Source organism: Oryctolagus cuniculus, chromosome X (assembly GCF_051225735.1).
Source record: "Oryctolagus cuniculus isolate XC-2025 breed Fujian yellow rabbit chromosome X, ASM5122573v1, whole genome shotgun sequence".
Lineage (NCBI taxonomy): Eukaryota > Metazoa > Chordata > Mammalia > Lagomorpha > Leporidae > Oryctolagus > Oryctolagus cuniculus.
The window spans coordinates 126,663,639-126,684,348 of record NC_142888.1 but is presented as its reverse complement, the minus strand read 5'-3'; the positions used below and the strand labels follow the sequence as shown (position 1 = coordinate 126,684,348).

The 20,710-nt window shown below is 38.8% G+C and overlaps 1 protein-coding gene across 2 annotated transcripts in view; it reads right to left on the bottom strand.

The window, feature by feature from the left end:
• Window positions 1-20,710, bottom strand: part of AFF2 (ALF transcription elongation factor 2) — a 592,065-nt gene extending 571,355 nt beyond the window's left edge. Inside the window, exon 1 of one of the 2 annotated variants that reach the window (XM_008273461.5) lies at window positions 20,179-20,710. In XM_008273461.5, coding sequence (XP_008271683.3) covers window positions 20,179-20,690 — 512 coding nt within the window. In that variant the 5' untranslated portion in view covers window positions 20,691-20,710. The remainder of the gene's footprint in view (window positions 1-20,178) is intronic. The other variant, XM_051831608.3, reaches the window with a different exon arrangement.

Here is a 20,710-nt window from a genome sequence, read left to right as displayed (position 1 = left end):
AGAATCCGGCGCCCCGACCGGGACTAGAACCCGGTGTGCCGGCGCCGCTAGGCGGAGGATTAGCCTAGTGAGCCGCGGCGCCGGCCATCACAGGTTTTTAAAATGTTGGATAATGTCTCCTCTTTGAAGCATCTAAGATGAAAGCTGGCTTCAAATAATATTTTACCTTTAAGTTCACAAGTGATCAAGGCATCTGGCATTGATTATTTTATTCTGAAAAGGAATGTTTAAAATAAAATAATTCCATAATTAGAGCAAATAGCCCTCAACCAGATAAAAATGCTAACAGAATAGAAAAAGTTATTTGTATAAATTGGGAGAACAGAAAGTAGAATGGAATAGCAGAACTATCTATCTTAAAAAGTTGAAGTTTCATCTAAAACCTAGTATTAAAAACTAGCTTATATATGTATATGTGTATAAGTCTGTGCATATACAGACATGTATATAAATATAAATACATAATTATGTATATATACATATGACATATACACACAGGAAGACATTTCCTTGGATCTCTGAATGGTCCACTCTAATGTCATTACTTGATGTCATACACATAGTATATGTCATAATGCATAGAGATATGGAATAGTTTACATTCTTATTTGAGCATTTAAGCTCTCTTTTTTTTTTTTTTTTTTTTTTTTTTTTTTTTGACAGGCAGAGTGGACAGTGAGAGAGAGAGACAGAGAGAAAGGTCTTCCTTTGCCGTTGGTTCACCCTCCAATGGCCGCCGCTGCAGCCGGCGCACCGCGCTGATCCTGGCAGGAGCCAGGAGCCAGGTGCTTTTCCTGGTCTCCCATGGGGTGCAGGGCCCAAGCACCTGGGCCATCCTCCACTGCACTCCCTGGCCATAGCAGAGAGCTGGCCTGGAAGAGGGGCAACCGGGACAGAATCCGGCGCCCCAACCGGGACTAGAACCCGGTGTGCCGGCGCCGCAAGGTGGAGGATTAGCCTATTGAGCCACGGCGCCGGCTCTCTTTTTCTTTCATTTTTAGTTTCTTCCAGTTTGTATTATTTTCATTTTACATTAGTGGAAAATATTCACTACACACCAAACTGAACTAGAAATGGCTGTGTATTGTTTCACTAGCTATTTGTTAATAGATTATAATAATTATTTCTAGATTTTATGAACAAAGGATAAGATGCTTAGGTTTTATTCTGAATATGCAGAGAAACTGAGCAGATAAGAGGGATATAAACATACAATCTCCATATTTAGAATGTTAACATCTCACTTCTATCCTGGAGAATAGTTAACTTGACTTTTGTTACAAGCATTCCAATAACCAAATTGAGTAATGTGCCTACACCATCAGGAATGCACAAATGGGGAGTTTGGGGAGATCAGCTCCTAGCTTCACTGATTTGTTTACATAAGATGCCATGAAAATGCCAATAGGAAGCAATAGTAGTTAATAGGTTCCATGCTTTGAGCTCATAAGTGAGGCTATAAGTAAAAGATACATATGATTCTTCATCTTTTAATTTAAAAAAGCCGTCAAATTTGGGGGTTGTCATGCTGTTTTCATTATTTGTTGTATTTTATGTTGCGATAATCTTCCACCAATTCTTCTTCTGCTCCTCTCAAATTAGATAAAATATTCTAAGTAATTTTCTTCTAAAATATAAAATGAATTTAATGTCATTTGATCTGAGCATTATTTTCTGACAGTTTCAAGCTTAAGATTCACAACCTATAGCCTATACTGCAGCTTTTCTCCCAAGGGATTTAAAATTCAGAAGGTGAAACAACCTCAAAGGTCAACTGGTTCAATATTTATCTAATGCTAGAATCCCCTCTACAACATTCCTGATAAGGGTCATCCAGTATTTGCTTAAATACAAGACATACATACTCTTCTAGCTTAAAGTCTATTAGGCAATATCCACCTTTCCCCAACAAAACTCGGTCACAGGTAGGGTCATTGCTTAGGGGAGAGAACAGAGGGCACAGGTTTATAAACTTCTTATCAACGGTATTTGATACATGGTCATGTACAAGTTCTCTTGCAGAAGAAAGACACCATCCCAATGAAGCATTGGAAATACAACACACTACTGCCCAATTAAATATGATAAATTTACCAACACGGAGGCTGTTATCTTTCACTCACACTGATAGTCAAGGTGGATCTCTGGAAGAAAACATTTGGCTCTGTTTGTTCTTATTAGCAAAATCCATACTCCAGCACCAATAGCGGCCCAAAAATGGAATCTAAAGTCCCCTTAATAGTCTATTTATCCAATTCAAGATGAGTCTCCAGTCTCAACTCTGAGCTAAATATTTATAAGTAGCATTTCATGGCAAAAAATAACTTAGGATCCCCCATTAATAGCTGTGATATTTGGCAAATTTATTTTCTGATTTAGTGACTCTTTTCTGAAAGAACTACTACTACATAGTTCAATTCAAAGGTTTATAATAACTAATCAACAGTGAAGCATGGGAAATTTTGTAGAGTAAAGAAATAGTAACGAAATATAGGTTACAGCAAACAATGGGGCACAATGTAATAGGCACTAGGCTTTAACTTAATAGCCTTCTCTGCAAAAAGTGAAAAAAATGAATAGTAGACACTGACAATACTATTCAAGGCAGCATTGGGTCATCCTCTTCCCAGTAGCCACAAAAGAAACCAAGATGCCCTGTGCCATGCATTTCCATATATGACTGATGACTCCAACTCTTTCAGAATAATGTCCTCAAAGATTGTTTGCTGTGGCTTCAAACAATTCTCTGTCTCATGCCGATCTCATTCAAATAATTTCCCAGCATGCATCAACTAAAGAAGTGGTTCTGAAGAACAGGCTGTGTAGAATAGGCCAAGAGTTAACTGTTTTTGTCATTTAAATGTACCATACAACCTGCAACCAGATATAACCTTGAATATCATATAGAATCAGTGAATATATGTTTAATTTTCATCCTATTGGGACTGGCACTGTAGTGTAGTAGGAAAAGCTGCCACCTATGGCACCAGCATCCCATATGGGTGGCAGTTTCAGTCCCAGCTGCTCCACTTCTGATCCAGCTCCCTGGTAATCCACCTGGGAAGGCAGCAGAGGATGGCCCAAGTACTTAGACACCTGCACTCACGTGGGAGACCCAGAAGAAGCTCCTGATCCTGGCTTTGGATCAGTACAGCTCTGACCATCAGGGCCATTGAGGAGTGAAACAGCAGATGGAGCATTTCTCTCTTTCTCTCGCTCTCTTCCTCCCTCCCTCCCTCCCTCTAACTCTACCTTTCAAATAAATAAATAAATCTTTAAAAAATTCATCATATTTTAAATATTTAATGGTCTGACTCCAAGGGCCATTTATGTGGTATCTCCAGTGTCTAGTCCATGGTAGACACTCAAAATATATTTGATGAATAAAGTAACTAATGAATGCCATTGCTTTCTTCAAGAGACACTCCACTTAGGATTCCATCTGTCATAAAACCAGAAGTTTGGCAGCAAAATATACTTTAAGGAGGGTGTGGATTCTCAAAGATATAGTGTCTAGAGTAGAATGGTTCTCAGACCCAGTTTCCACCTTCAAAGATGAAGCAATGTCATAGCCAGAAGTATAGTGACTTTTCATAACATCCAAGTAGTCATTTGTTCAGAGATGTCCAGTGTAGATCAGCATCGCAAGACTTGTCTCTGAGATGCTATCTCACAGTGTAGTATTATAGTACCAAGTTCAAATCCCAGATCCATTACTTCCTACCTATGGAAACTTGAGAAAGTGACTCAGTATCTCTCGGTCTCAATTTCCCTATTGTCAAAAAAATAGCAATAATCAATTTCTCTACTACCTCACCAGCTTACTGGAAGGTTTAAAATACTTTGAGAAGAAGAAGTGCTCAGATGAGTGTCTAAGGTTCCACTCTTGCTCAAGTCTGGGGGCCACTGTTCCCTGATAAGTCTCTGCCAATATGGTGATAGGGAGGGACTTGTACAATTTCCCAGGAGGCACTACAGTTCTATATTCGTTTTTGGATTTCTTCAAGAAAAGTTCCTCGACTCCTGTGGGGTTCCTATATCATGGCAATTAAAGGACAGTATATCTGGAGGGAGGCTCCTTGGGAAAAAGTTGTGAAGGATCTACTTCTCAGCTCATGTGCTCCTCAACAAGTTTCTGTAGAAAGTAGAGAGACCTTGCCTTTGCTTTATTTAAACTAATAGAAGATTGAAAGGTGAAGCCATTCCCCATCTGCATATCTAGAGAGGACCACTTTGAGTTTTTCCAGGATTCAAAGTTTTTGCTAAGAAATGAGAATGCAGTGAACACCCTCTCCCCAACCTCCAGCTCAGGGTGGCCCTCAGACCTGGGAAGTCAGATGAACTGGAATCCTGAGACCATTCCAGATGGCCTCCATGGAAGAACAAAAACTAAGGGCTGGAAGCTCTAAGGAGGCCTCTTTTTCTAGAAATAATAGTATTTGTTTCCGAACTACTCAAATAGGAAGAAATTAGCTGCCTTGAGAGATCATTTTATTCTCCTTCCTATTTGGGGGCTGGCGGAAGCGGGGTGACTACGGGTGAGGACACTGAGGATGCAGTTGGCACAACTTTAAGATTCAGCGCTGATGTTGAGACACAGATTGGGAGCAACTGTTGCAGACAACTAATGGGAGCCTCTCTTGTTTACCATCACACACTGCATGAGAAATGAGTCATAGTTATATTCATCATTTTGCACGCAAGCTACTGAAATTAGTTTGCATTGATTCATGAAAACTGATATTTCTTAATATTTCATAGTTTTTATGATACATTTTAGCCTTTAAGTGAGAGATTATTATTATAAAAAAAAAGAATGTAGCCCACAGAGAGCCTTAATTCTCCTGTTAGTATATAATGGGGAAACGGAGAGGATATAAATTATTACTACAGAAGCTAAGAAGGCTTAGTTATCCACTGCCTATGGAAATTTAGTCATACTATTAAACAATGAAAATATAAACAAGTATGGCTTAATTTGCCTAATCAAAACAGCTAGAAATTCCAGTGTTATTCCATTTACTTAAAAAATAAGGCATACTAATTCAACAATTTAAATACAAGATATTTCTTTGGATATTTTTAATTTATGTGTCATAAATCTGCATTAACTACAACAGTCTTGGGCCTGAAATTTGAAATACAGTGACACAGCTTTCAAGATAGTAAGGCTTCTCCTTTCTGAAAATGCTATTTTTCCCATTGAGGAAACAGTGATTTATTTGCTACTCTTTCAAAATAAACTTATGAAAGGTAAACAATACTTATTTTCTTTAAAATAATGCTTCATTTTGTGTAATCTCCTGTTATTCACTGTGAGCTACCTCATTCAATGCAACCTTTAAATAATCCCATCACAAAATGCACAGTCTTTGGAAAAATTAGTTAAGTGGATCCAAGAAAACAGTATTGTTTTTTCTCTTTCAAAACACTGTTGTAGGTACCTTAGATCACTGATAAAAGATAGAAAAAATCATAATATTTATTGGAGATAATAATACGATTACAGGGAATACAATGAAAAAGGACAATGATTCTCCTGTTATGACTATCTTTTCTAAAATATTGCTAGACCAACCTGAGGAAGCAAGCAAAACAGTAACTACTGAGATTTTGATAGGCATAAATGTCAGGAATTCAAAAAGATAGTGAGAAAGAAGTGTAGGTGATAGAGAAGGGAGGGTTGAATATTTGAAAGTAACAGCAGTTTTGTCCCCATTGGCTGTTGAAGGTGACTTAACTCTTGTTCACAGGGGAGGCAGAGGCATGTTAAAAATCAACATTATGCAGACCAATTCAACTTGGAAATTTCCCCACCTCCAACTCCCACCACCAAAATGCATCATCATTGCTGTGAATCTTTCTTTTAAGATTAAAGCACATCAGAACTATGCTCAGGGAAATCCAGGTGCTACAATGTACATATTTGAGCAAACATGATTCACAAATACACATTTAAGAATCTACCACCTCTCCTGCCCCAGATATCCCACCACAGAAGGCCCAAATTTATAACGGACACTGTGGTAAATTTCAAACATTTATAACATATGGAAAATAAAAGGAAAGATGAGATGTGAGAAAACACCTGGAAAAACCGTTCCAGTTTTAGTGTTCTTCTTCTGCTCCCCTTCTTCCTACCACCTTCTCCCTCCCCCTCCCCTTCCTTCTTCTTTTTTTGTCTCTCTGTATTCATTTTTTTTTATTACTGGCATTTATACTTCTGTGGTTTTTTGGTTGGTGCTATTGTTAAATGAATGCATGCCTATCACATAATATAGTCACATTAACCCCAAGCATCTCCACCATTTTTTTAAGTTGTGTGGGCACAGTCATTCAGTATGTCTTCCCTTTACAAATTACTATGGGCAATACCAAAAGATTAATAATAACTAAAATTCAATGATGATTTATACATAGAACTCCTTCCTAACTTCTGCCACTGTAGTCGGGTGGGGCAGCTTAACTAAAACATCTTTGAGAAGTGCCATGAGCCATGAAGTTTCTGACTTGCATATCATTTATGATACCCTTGGGGAACAGGCCCTGCCTAAGAAAACCAAGGCCCAGCACCCCATAAGGTTCTCATTACAAACAGGAATGTGCCAGGCCAGATGCACTGGGGGTTGTCAAGCTTTGCAAACTCTTCCCCCCTCAAGAAATCTCATAAATTTTGCAGAATATATTGCTTTGCCTTGAATTTTTATGATTATGTTCAAGTTAAGGAAATTTACCCCATACTACATCATTTACCTTAGAGTTTAAGAGTTATGTTATGTCTATGAAGTTCTATGAACTTTGTCCTAATCATGTTTTTTACATCTTAAACATATAAAGCCACATATTTCTACCTAGCCAAGTATTTAAACCTCCTTCCTGCTTCTTATTTTGGCATACAAATGTAAGCAAAACAGACTTCAAAGTTTTTCATTTGGGCAAACTCACCTTTCTATCTTCCATTAAAGCAATGAACCTAATGAAAGATGGAAATAACAGTAACCAGTGTAAAAGCCAAATCTTGGTACTGAAATCATATTTGGGGTGACACTGTAAGGCTCAGGGAAATGTACACCACTGGAACAGCTATTGTTGTGTTGACGGCATAAAGAAAAGACATACTCTACCCCAGAACCAAGGGTAAAAGGCATGATTGAAGATGGTAGATTGGAATGCACTTAGGCAACATTTTGTAGTTCCCTACATTTTAACTTGTTTTAAAGAATTTGAGTGATTTAATGTGATCTTACTAAATTTGTTTGACAACAGTATACACTCCAGGTTTAAACATATAACCAAATCTCAAACATTAAAATTTTCAGCTAATCATATATTAAGAGTGGTAATGTCTTTAAAGCTTTTCCTCTGCCTCATTGTGGATGTGGTGGTTCTGATTATTATACCCAAACCAGAGAGTCTTCCATGCCCACTGTAAAAAGCCGATGGCAAGGAAAGGGATGCATGGTCTGGTGCCATCCAGTGAAATCAAAATAGGAAACCCAAAAATCTCACTCTATCTGTGCACATTTAGGACAGGACTAAACTACAAAGACAGATGTAACCCTTCATTAAATCAGACTATTAGAGGCAGATATCACAACTTTATTCAACATGTCATTTATACTAGGTGACTAAAGAATTATTTGTATAATGTCAAAATTGAGCTTTAATAAATCTTGAAATAAATCAAATGCCCTACTTTATGGAATTTGGGCCAATCCCAATAGGATTCTAGTATGCATAGTTGTTGGTAAAAATCATTGACCAGTATCCTTATAAATTAATCAACTGAGGTAATGCTGGTTCAGCTGTCAGCACTTGCTACTAATCAACATCTAGAATTCACTTTAACTTTTCAAGACTTTTGAAACAGGTTTATCAAACTTCTATTTTTTGTTCAAGATATATGAATCACTGGAATTGTTTGCTATAGCCTGTATGGAAGAAGTCTGTCACGGGTGTCATTTTTCAATGGCATTAGAATGCATTGACATTCCATTGCAACTTCTGGATAAATGCTAATCTGAATCCAACAAGAATGGTCTTCATCATTTTTGATGGGAGAAGTTTTACAACTTTCAGTCGGAATACATTTGCACAACTCAAATTTAAACAACTATAGAATTTCAAAACTAAAGGGCTAAAATGTCTAATTGTCATAAAAGATATAAGTTAACATTTAATGATATTTTTAAAAAGGTCCATCATGGCTACTGAGCTACTACATTTTTCCTGAATCTTTAATTTGTTTCATTTCTAATTGATACCTTATTTATTTATTATTGTTTTACTTGGAAGGCAGAGTTACAGTGGTGGGGAGAGGCAGAGAGAGAGAGAGAGAGAGAAATATCTTCCATCCATTGTTTTACTCTCCAGTTGGCCACAACAGACTGAACTAGGCCAGGCGAAAGCCAGGAGCCAGGAGCTTCACTCAGGACTCCCACATGGGTAGCATCTTCCACTGCTTTGCCAGGATATTAGCAGAGAGCTGGATCAGAAGTGGAGCATCCAGGACTTGAACTGGCACCCATATGGGATGATGACAGGAGGTGGCTTAACCCACTATGCCACAAAGCTTATCCCTAACAGCCACTTTATTAAAAACCCATTGATATCTACTGTGTGTTCTTCTAGTAGGTACCTTAATGTCTGATTAATTGAGCTATCTCACTGTTTAATCTCCACTAAAATGTACTAGGTTTCTTTATCACATTGTATCTTTCTGTTTTTTTAGACCTGCATCTTGTCACCCTTATTTTTCCACTATGAAAGAACAAAATATGGATTTTTTCAAGATTACTTTTATTACCTTGAAGTTTTCCATCAAACTCTATTATCAGCTCATTTTCTACTGTGTGAAGGCAGGTTGTATCAGAAAAAAAAATGTGCTTTCCACTCCAGAAACCTGAGTTTGAATCAAAGCTTGGCAATTTACTAATTGTGAGACTTCAGGAAAGTTATGGGTGCACCTTTCTGACCCTCAGCTTTCTGGTCTGGAAAACAATGGTGAAACTTCCCATCTGTCAGGGCGTCTGTTCAATATATTTCTAAAATATATGACATAACATTTTATAAATACTACTTCTCTCACCTCGACTATCAAACCATAGTACACAGTTCTTAAAAATTAACACATATGGAAACTTTCTTACACATACTTGAGATGAAATTTTCATGTGAATCCTCTAGAGACATAAATTGGAAATATGTTCAGTCTTAAAGTATATGTTAGGAAAACCTAAAATCCTAGGTTAGCCTCCAAAGTAGGAATCACACACACACACTCACACACACACATACAGAGAGAGAGAGAGAGAGAGAGAGAGAGAGAGAGCTTATAAATCTGAAGAAACAATTGTGTGGAAGCATACACAAAAATACTCATTAAATTTTGAAGGTATGCTCTCCCCATTCACTTTGTACTAGATGAAAGCCTCAACTCAGTATGGTAACAAGTTAAGGCACCTTTTCTTCTTCTTATTCTTCTTCTTATTATTATTACTATTTTGTTTTAAGGAGCTGGGTTGGAAAAGGAACAGTTTTAACTCCAACTGACACACAGACATGAGATGCTGGCATTACCAGTGGTGGCCCAACCCAGTGTACCACAATGTCAACTAAAAGACAGTTTTTTAAAATGTCTGATCACCCTCAAATTACTATTGAAAATATTAAATGCAAGTATATCTTGTGACAAGATAATGCTATACATAACAAGTTGAAATCACAAATCTGGTAAGTTTAGGGCTGTTTGAGATTTTTTTCTCAACAGTGAATTCCCAGCAGGATTCCTGGCAAGTTGGATGTACACAAAAAGCACTTAATTTATAAATTTTAATAAGCATGTTATTTCAAGAAAACACATATTGAAGGCAAAGCAGTATACCTACTTATACCTATCTGTCTGACCACTGAGATTTTAGCTCGTCTCTTAGACCTCATTCTTATACCTCTGTTCTATTTCTTCACAAAATTTGATTACATGATACTTTAATCAGGTTATTGTATATCAAACCATTTATTTATTCAACAAAAAGTAATGATGATTACTGTCTGCTAGACACTGCTTTATGCATGGCAGAAGCAACAGTGAATCAAACCAACAAAGATCTCTACCTTCAGTGATCCCATGTTCTTGTCAAGTTTGAATTAAGTCCAAGTTCATGAACCAGTGTACCTTCCTCCCAAGTACAGAATCTGCTGCCTACCCCAAAGCGCAACAAAATTGTGTGTCTCTTCTTGGAGTAAATATCTGCTCTGTTATAATTTGCATTTTGTTAAGAACTTAAACCCAATGCTGATTCATAAATATAGTCAGCCCTTCATGTCTGTGGGCTCTGCATCTGCACATTTCACCAACTGTGAATAAAAAATATTTGGAAAAAATTGTATCTGCACTGAACATGTAAAGATGGCCCTTTTTTGTCACTATTCCCTCAATTATACAGTATAACAACTATTTAAGGGCATTTCCACTGTATCAAGTATTATAAGTCATCAAGAGATTATTTAAAATATACAGAAAGATGTACATTGATTATATGCAAATACTACATTCTCTACATAAAGAACTTGAGCATCCATAGATTTTGGTATCAGTGGGAGTCCTGTAACCAATTTCTCATAGATACCAAGGGATGACTGTATTAAAGATAAACAGCAAAGGCTTCATCCGCCCAGTCCACTGCAGAGATTTATAGTAAGCATGGCTGACTTGTAATAGCATCTATTCCAGGGAATCATTATAGGTTTGCAGAGCAGCCATAGGTTCACATGGCCTGCACATTAATTCCAGCACTGCAACATATTATTTGTGTGATCTTAGGTAAGAATCTGAATCTGTCCTGGTTTCCTGCTCTGTAACATAGAAAAAACAGGTAACACAAATAAAAGCCTGTTGCATAGGAAATATTAGTCTTATTATAATTTTTACTTTTATTATTACTATTACAATTATCATCATGTTTCCTCAACTAGACTTAGCATTGTGAAGATCTAACACAGTGCCTGAGTGAATTAAAGAAATGAATAATGCTGCACTGTGAATTGGCAACATTGTTATGACTCTGTGTCAGGCACTAGGAATACAAAAATAAAAGACACTATCATCCCACACCAAAACACAGATGCATGGAGGAGTTGGAAAAGTGAGAAACATGACCCAGTCCAGGTAGAAGTATACTATGAGCAGTGAAGAAGCACAGAGGAAGGATGTCACCAGACAAGGCAGAAATCTATGAGTCTAGCCAGGGGAGGTGGAGGCAGGATTGCTGCTAGCCAGAAGCTTCCCAGAGATTGGACTAAAATTTAAAGTTTGAGATAGGCAGACAATAGACTATTTGTTGGTCAAACAACTAATCATAAACACAGATATCAATACCAATCAGATGGTACCAAGGCACCAATACCAACTCACCTTTTTGAAAAATAGAATGCAGACCATAAAAGAGTTTTTGTTTGTTTGTTTGTTTTAGAAATGGAGACTGAACAAAAGAACTGAAGTATTTGGGTATATCTCAAGAGCCACAATATATGCTTCTTTGGAAAACAGCTATTTTGCCAGCAATTGTGTCGGTTTGTTTCAACTGTTTCAGGAAAACATTTTTTATTTGGTATTTATTTGAAGAATGTTTGCATAAATGTTTCATAGTAAAGACAGTCAAAATAGTTGTTGATAGTTTTGTGCTTGTTCCTCAGCAAATGATGGTTAAGTGTTAATGAGTGTACTCCATCCACACAGCACAACAGGACTCTGGCAATTATGTGATGAATGTGAGCTACTGTGAAACCAGCTAACTCAGGATCTAAAGTCAATTTTCTCATGTGGAGTGCTGGATGTTCCCTGTTCTCTAAACAATCCTAATTTCTGCCTTTCCAAGTCACCGTGGACTGCACTAACAACACTAAAAGTTTCACAGATCTTGTTGAAGATTGCTTCGCTTACTCTAGCTCATGTTCTCTCTTCTTTATTTACAACCCACGTTACATGATTTCCCCAAATCTAATTATATATTCTAATGCCAAGTATGTGAGGCTAGAGGTCATATTTAGATTCTGTTCATCGCCTCCTAAATACAACTCACTAGCAAAGTATTGGACATAAAGTAGAACCCATGTAAAAACAATTCTTGACAGGTGACAAACATTGCATTAGGACAGAAGAGCTCCTGAACCAGCTTCCCCTGGATGTCCTTGAGCAAGTCATTTCCCCATCCTGGACCTTTGTCTCTTCATTTGCACAATGAAGATGTTGGACCAAATGATCCTAAAGGGCCCTCCAGCCTCAAAACAGTAGGTTCTAGGAATTAATTAATCTCTACACACCAGAGCCAAGTATTTTTCCAGCAAATAAATAATAGCTAATTGATGAGACCTCTTCATGGCACTTCATCAGAAACATCCATCACGCTGAATCTAATTTAGTTACTGTGGCTGTGCCGACCTGGCAGGAAAACAATCAGTCCCTTTGGAAAATTAATTTGGTAAAGAAATTAGTTGACTGACATCCTGGAAAGGGAAGTAAACCTTATGTGATTGCATTTTTCACTGTTCAAAAGATAGTTAGGTCATCGTGTACATGTTGCCACAGTCTGAAGGTTAAACTGACCTCACAACATGTTTCTTCTGAGGGGTTACTGTGACCAAATTATACTAGAAGCCTAAAGACCAAGAATACATGACTCCTAGAGAAATTTTCCAATGACTATTAAATCCAAGATTGTCATTTCAGAGTCACTACTAGACAAGTAGTGTCTTATTTTTTTTATTTCTATACAGAGGGAACCATGCTATTTCTAGGAAACACATTGCCTACAAAACACAAAATTCTGACTCCAGGAATCTGGTTTAATAAAGATCTTTTTGTTTTCTTTTTGTTCCAGCAAAAGGAACATTGACAAAATAAACAGATTAATGATTTTGAGTTTGTAATGAAAACAAATCCCATTTCCTTAGTTTATTCCCCAATGTATGGTTTTCATACCTTCATATACCAGCACATGCCTACTGAAGAACAAAATCAAAGATTACTTTAAATCACCAGATGATTTTATTTTTTAAATGAAGCAAAATGCACAGGTATATTTAAAAATAGCATGCCATAAACTAAGCTATCCATAATCAAAATCAAATTCTAGTTGTAATGCTATTGTCAGCTTTGCTTAAATCATGCCATTTTATTTAAGCTCTCAGATAATTTTTCTCAGCTCGGTAAGTAGGTAGATGTTAGCAGCTAAGGTCATTGAAAAGATTTACTTTAAAATAAATTCAACAACTCAGAGCATCACCCTATCCATAGTGTAAAGTGTGCCTTGCTTTGAACATGCATATAAAATTTCATTAAAGTGCAACATAGAAGTTTTACATTAGAGGAACCTAGTGCTGGACCTTTGTTTAACAGTCATGATAATTTATGGTGTGGATCTGCTACACTTAAGTAGAAAAACAGCCTTCTCATGATGAAATACAAGTCATAAAGGCTGAAACTCAAGGAAAGCTGGAGGAATCCCAACCCTCTGATCACTCATTTCTTCTTCAGATTTTTGTCACACATTCCTCTTTAACGTTCTCTGCATGGATTGAGACACAATACCAGCCTGTTAACTTCTGGACCCCTGTGCCTTAAAAGATATGTTCGTGTTGTTTTCTTCGGTGCTAATGATATCTTAGAATTCACAGAAATTCTATTTTTTAAATCACACTAATAACATGGGCTGTATTTTTGCCATTTCTTATTAAGCTTCTTCTGTAGCCATTGTTTTTACTTGTTATTTTCTGCAAAAGAGATCAGACTAACAGATTTGAGAAGAATGCCAACTAAAAAACTATTTCAGAGGCAGCGAGTTGGTATTATCACCAGGATTTACTGTGCAACTATGTTTGAAAGATACATGCATTTGCATGGAACACTCTTTGAGCTGAGCATAGCTCTAACATCAATCAACAGATGCTTTTTTGAATATCTATGATGGGAAGGCACTGGGCTAGGTGCTGCTGGAGGGTGATCCACCATTCTCTGGTAGCAATTTGGATATTTAAACATAAATGAGTTAGCACAACAGTAGCGATTCAGTGAAAAGAGCAATGAACATGTATCTCAAGACCATCCATTTACTGTGTATATTTATGCAAGTTTCGCAACCTCTCTGAACTTCAGTTTTCTCATCTACAAAATGCAGCTGATAATGTCAGTCCTCACAAACTCTCAAAGTTATTGTAAGGATCAAAGCTAATAATAGATGTGGCAAATAACACAGCTTTGATAAGAAATGTTATCAACTTCCCAACTCCAGCTTGATGGCTTTAAATCAACCAAACTAATCTACCATAGTAGCCTTTATGTTCAGGTATCAAATCTTCAATGAATACTGAATCCTCAATATTTGAGCATTCAAACTTAAATGGACAGTTCCCAGGAACTTCAATTTTGCATCCTTTATACCTGTAATTTTCATTCACACATTTTCATTAAAAGGGCATCTATATAAAAGAGGTACTAAGGGACTGAATCAATTCAGAAATTGTCATTTTTAAACTAAATGACAAAAGGTAGGCCTATTACATGGTAATTCCATATATTTTTACACAGTACGATATACACAATCCAATTCATTTGTTTCAGTGAGCTATTGCTCAGACATACATGATAAAAAATAATGATGCTTTGTGGAAAGGCACCTGACATGGAAATTGTAGATTTCTGACTAATCTCTACTATTAACAAGCTTTATGAATTTAGGGTGTTATGGAGCTCCTTTAGGATTGAGTTTGCTCATCTGAAAAATGGGAATAATACCTGAACATTCTAATTTACAATGATCAAATGAGATGACATATGGAAAAATGTTCCACATGTTGGAAAGCATCAAACAAATGCCAGCTGTTGATTTTACAGACTCTGGAGTCAGCTCCATTTAAGCTGAATCCTGGATTGCATCACTGAATACTGCATGATTTCATTATTTCAATGGTAAACTGCAGATCATAATATATCTAGTCTCATAAAGTCTTCGAGGGAAAGCAACTGAGTATTTAAAGCATTTACTCTTGAGTTTGGGACATAGAGTGAATATTCAAGTTGCAGTAGTAATGATGATGATGATTTCTATCACAGGTGAAAAATACACACACACACATAAATACACACCTCAAAAAGGATCCTATTATGAACTTGAGCTCTTTAATCAGCAATGTTTTTCTGTCTATTTACCAGTAAACAAGCTTTAAAAATTATTTATTTGAGAGGCAGAGAGAAAGAGAGCATTCCTATCTGCTGGTTTGTTCACTCCCAAATACCTGCAACAGCTGGGGCTGCGGCTGTGCCAGGCCAAGGCCAGAAGTCATGAACTCAATCTGGGTCTCCTACATGGATGGCAGAGACACAGCTACTTGAGCTATCACTGCTGCTTCCCAGGATCTGCATTAGCAGGAACCTGGATTCAGGACCTGGAACCAGGCATTGAACACAAGTAGTCCAATATGGGATGTAAGCATGTAAACTGGTATCTTAACCTTTAGACTAAATGCCTACCCCAGCAAACAAGATTATATAATATCTCTTTATCCCACAATAATCAGTAAAATAAAGTCAAAATTACAAGTGAAGAATGTAGTCACTGTAGCAATTGTTTTGTCTACATGATTGGGTAATCAGTATGTGGTGTTTCCTTCTTTGAGGTATGACCTAAAGTTATATGCTCTCAGGGGTACAGCTTCTAGATTGTTCCAGAGATGGGCCATTTTATTGGCCTTCTACAATTCTGAAATCATGCTAAATATTCACAAATTCTGCATGTAAGATGTACTCTTAGCTAAGAATAATGCACATGAAATAAAGGTTCACCACATTAAAGCCATTTCTATTCCACAATAATTAGCATGTTTAAATACAATATAATTTTTATCCATCTAGAAAATGCTTAAATGTTTGGAATCTTGTTTATGTTTATAATGACAGATTCATTTTTGTGGCAGTCATTTTCAATCTTGATTTGTATATTTTAAAGTTGCTAAATGCCTGACTGAATCATTAGCAAAACAATTCATGTATCATTAAACTGATTTCTAACATAAGACAATTTTCTTCCTTGCCCAATAGATATGCCTTTTAAGATTTACTGAGGTAGCTTTTCTTCTTTGGGGGATTCTGGAGGAGATCTCATCACTAGCTAATTTCACCATCTTAAATCTCTCCTCCCCATACATTCCCATAAGAAACTCAGATCAAAATGGTTTACTGAATGAATGCTCAAACATTGTGCTATCAAACAAAACAAACAGTTTTCTTTCTACCAGACCACAGAGAGAAAGGGGAGAAGATAAATGAATGGAAACAGAGAAGGAGAAATCTTCAGAGACTCTAGGCTTTAGTCAAAAAGGAATGCCCCCCTCCATGGCAGTCCTAGTATCTCCAGATTGCCAAATGAACATTTTGTTTTCTCTGTCTCCCACACCTTCCCATCCATAAACAGTCCTGCTCAGCTCTTCCGGAGGACTGCAGCTAACGAGGACTCTCGGAAGACCTGTGTGCGCAAAGCAGGCGGAGGCAGTCAGGATGCTGCAGTGTATGGGCCATGCTAGGTTGGAGCCTGAACAGTTCACTTTTGGGAAGCAGGGAACCCCCTCCCAGAAAACCTGGGAAAGTGTGGGCTGCTGGGGCAGGCCCTGGGGGCTGCCGCTGGCACATGGCCCCTTCTCAGCCTTGACAGCTCCACACAGACCTTTGAACTTTCTATTTATATAACGGTTTAGTGAGTTTAAATCTCTTCCTGTATAACTGCCCATTTGCAAGCTGGCCTCTAATTATGCTACTTGTGAGACATCACATAAAAACTACAAACAATTGATACCATCCTTCACAGTGAAAAGGCAGCCACTGTCACAGTCACTTTATTACAATTGTCAATTGGCTTTTTCACATTTTCATTTTGCCATAATGTGATTTTCTTTCCGTTTTTTACTTTTAAGGATTTGTTCTTTGCTATATTTACTTCCTTCCTTTTCCTTCCTTCCTTCCTTCCTTCCTTCCTTCCTTCCTTCCTTCCTTCCTTCCTTAATAAAAGGATAATCATCCTGGCAAAGAAACTTGGTCTGTCATAAAGCAATTCCTAATCAATACTAGGGCTGAGGTGCATACAGGACTGAAAGGGCATACACTTTGTAGGTCTTAAGATATTTTCCCCTGTTAAATGAGAATTAATGACTTGGCCATTGCTGATAAACATGTCCAAGTCTAGACACATGATCGCCAGACACCTCAAGAATTCTTTACCTTGTTATCACAGAATGTGTCTATGGAATGATGACATTTGATTTTTAAATTTTATTTCTTTGTATTATTCTGTTTAAGAAAGTGATGTCTTTGATGCACGCACACATCTGTGCCTTCCTTTTCTTTCACAGAATGGTTTGTATTAAATTCAAACTCAGGTGAACATTGCTCATTCATCCAGGAATCTTAAAGAACTTGAGCTTTGGCCCTTTAATCGAGTCCAGAGCATGACCCATTAAGATATTCTTGCAGTTTGGGAAATCGAGTGATACGTTCTGTTTGGCATGTGAGCACTCCCAGACATTTCATATACGTACACGCTGCAGCGTCATTCATACCCCCATCCTTTCCATTTGCACTCATCCTAACAAATGTGTGTTTATAAATGGGCATGCACTTTTGTTTACTATAGTCAAGTGCTTGCAAACAACACATATGCCTGTGTATATAAAGTCTTTCTTCATTATGTCTAGAAAAAAATGAGTTTGTTTTTAAGCTGTCCAGATCCACTTATTGTCAGACATCGAGGGTTGTAATAGAGACAGCTCAGAGCATACTGTTCCACAAGTGAATGTTAAGAACAGGTTCAATGAACTTGATTCTTAACTTTGCTGGTGCCTCTTCCCTCCTTGATCATTGAGAGAGTAGATGTCATCACTATGCAGCTACTTATTCCCAAGGAGGAGAAGTAAACATATAAGGAACATGTAACTGGTATGCTCAGCATGTCCAAAGAGTTTGGATTCATACAAGACAATGTCACGTTTTTTAGTTTATGCATTGTTGTCACATTTATGTCTCTTTTCTTCTGTGGAAGTGTACAAAACACAGAAGCACAGCCACATTACAAGGATTTATAAACACAGATGAATAAGGAAGCTTGCTCCTTAGAATCAAACAGTAGAAGGGAAAATTTGCCTGGATCATGTGCACAGAGAAAAAAGCAGGCTTATTTATGCAGACATGTTATACTAATATATCAGTATTTCATATAATATCCTCTCAGTGTTCAAATCTCCATGTTTCTTAACTAATGTGGCATAGTTAGGGATCTGTGGGGGAAAATGTTTTGTATTCTCCTTAAGAAAAGAGAATCTTCTAAAGGGAGAAAGAACATAACAGTTTGAAAAAGTGAAATCCAATATAAAAGCTCATCTCTTTTAAACATGCAAGTGCATGTGCATAAGGTTAAACTGGAATTAAGATAATAAAATAAAGATTTTTAAAATCTAATATCTAGTACATGTCTAATATTTGAACTACACCTATGGAATAAATCATAACCATGTTAAATTAATGATATTACACACACCACATATTAGGTAAATTGTATGCAAATAGCAATGCTATTTTTAACAGTTTTCTGCAAAATAAATTAGAAAAGCAGAGTGAAGGCTATGTGAAGAAGCATAATATTTATTTGAGCAGTAATTTTATTGTGACTTTTACTTTTAAAAAACAGCATAATTATTTTTTTTAAATGTAATGTTTTCCTGCAGGGTGGATAAAATCCTGTATGGTATTTTTAAAAATCTCTTTCAGGTTAGTACAGATACAGCATAACTTGTGCTTCAAGGATTTACCCATAACTGCTATAAAATAAAATGCATTTAAGTTCTTATTATCTTGGATTTGCAACTAAAGGAGTCATTATTGGCATAATAAAGCTATTGGCAAAGTGTATGACCCTTTTTAAAGAAGGAAATTGCCTAAAATATCACATCAACAAGAGAAACCCACATAAAACTACACAGCATTCATAGCCAACAGCTGTTGGTAGTTGAACGTTGCAAAAGACTTCGTACTAGTACTCGGTGCTATAGATTATTCTAACTATAATTTAAAAGGCAATGACCAAGAGCATAATTATCAATTGCTATGGCTGCTCTCTCCTGACACTCCGCCCCCCTCCAACCCCACCCCCCGCCCAATTCCTTAAGTTGTTGTGGGAAACTGACCTGTTAAGATGTTATGACAAACAATGATAATGTTTGTAGTGGAAGGTGAAGTTTTTAAAAAGTTAACAGATACATGTATCAGTATTAATCAAAACGCACCGCACATCACAGAGTAACAACTTCGTGCCACCTTCACATCATTTTTCCAAATCTGTCATGGCCAAGTTTCGGGTATTTTTTTGAAGGGCAAGACTAAATCGTTGAATCCGACATGGGTGCTCATTACACAAATTTACGGCTGCCTTCCAGAGGGGCTGAATGGGTCCAACTGGTAATTAAACGTTCACTGACATCGGAGCACCCGACTTCGGGGACCAACTTCAAAAACCCTGTCTTGAGAGGCAAGCAAAGAAGCTGGTCAAAGCTCGGGGTCCGCACAGCGGTGGCCCCCAAAGCTGCCACTCATCGCTGGGGTGTGGAGAACTTGGGTTGATCCTGGGGAAGGGAAGGTGTGCGCGCCACGCCACTTGGGGATAGAGGTAGCTGCGGTGGGGGCGGCGGCCGCGGAGGAAACAGAGGGCGGCCAGTGGCCCCTTGCCCAGCTGCCTTTTCTTGCAGCCGGCCGCGGGCAATGGGCACCTGGAAAGTTGAGGCATTTTTAGCGGGCGGCATCCGGGGCGCACGGAGGCCAACCCAGTGAGTCTCCGGATGGAAGTCGTGCTTCTCAGTCTTTAGGCGGGCGGCACCGAATCCGATGTGGGCCAAATGCAACTCTGTGGACTTGGACTGCAAAACGAGCCTTTCTGCCCCGCATCTGTCCCTCTTCCCGCGCTGCCCCTCACGCCTGCCCCAGACCACGGAGTCACAGTGCCCGGAGCTAGAGGTGACGAAGAGCAAGTGGGAGGGCGTCCGGGGCGCCCCCACGACAGCCCCAGCTCCTCTTAACAAAGGCGAAAACCCAAACCCCGCCAGGGGACCCGCTCATCAAAGGAGAAGACAAAAATCAACACCTACCACTGCTGCTCCAAGTCCCAGTCCCTGAAAAAGTCGAATAGATCCATAGCCGGCGGGCGGCGGCGGCGGGAGGGCGTCCGTCCCTGCTCGCTGCGGGTCGGCGCAGCTCGCGGCGCGGCTCGCTGGCTGCTCTCGGCAACCCGGCTCTCTGGCCCTCCCGCCTGGCTAAAAGTGCCCAAGCCGCATAGGCGGCGGCGGCAGGCGCTGGAGATGCCTGCTCTTGCTCTCCTAAGCAGTGGTGGCACAGGGTGGGCAAGCCCCTGGCCGCCCTCTCCGGGCTGCTGGGTCCGCGGCTGCCCGCGCGCCCAGCGCCCGGACTGTGCAGAAGCTGCCGCGGTGGGCTCCTGCCGGCGGGGCCGCCCGCCTGGCGGGCTGCGGGGTGGCGGCACCAGCGGCGAAGGCGGGGGCGACGAGGGAAGCGGCAGCGGCGCGGCAGCCGGGGACGGCAGCGGCAGCGGCAGCGGCAGCGGCGGCGGCGGCTGCACAGGCGGCGGCGGCGGCCGCGGCAGCATCACACACTTACACACTCACA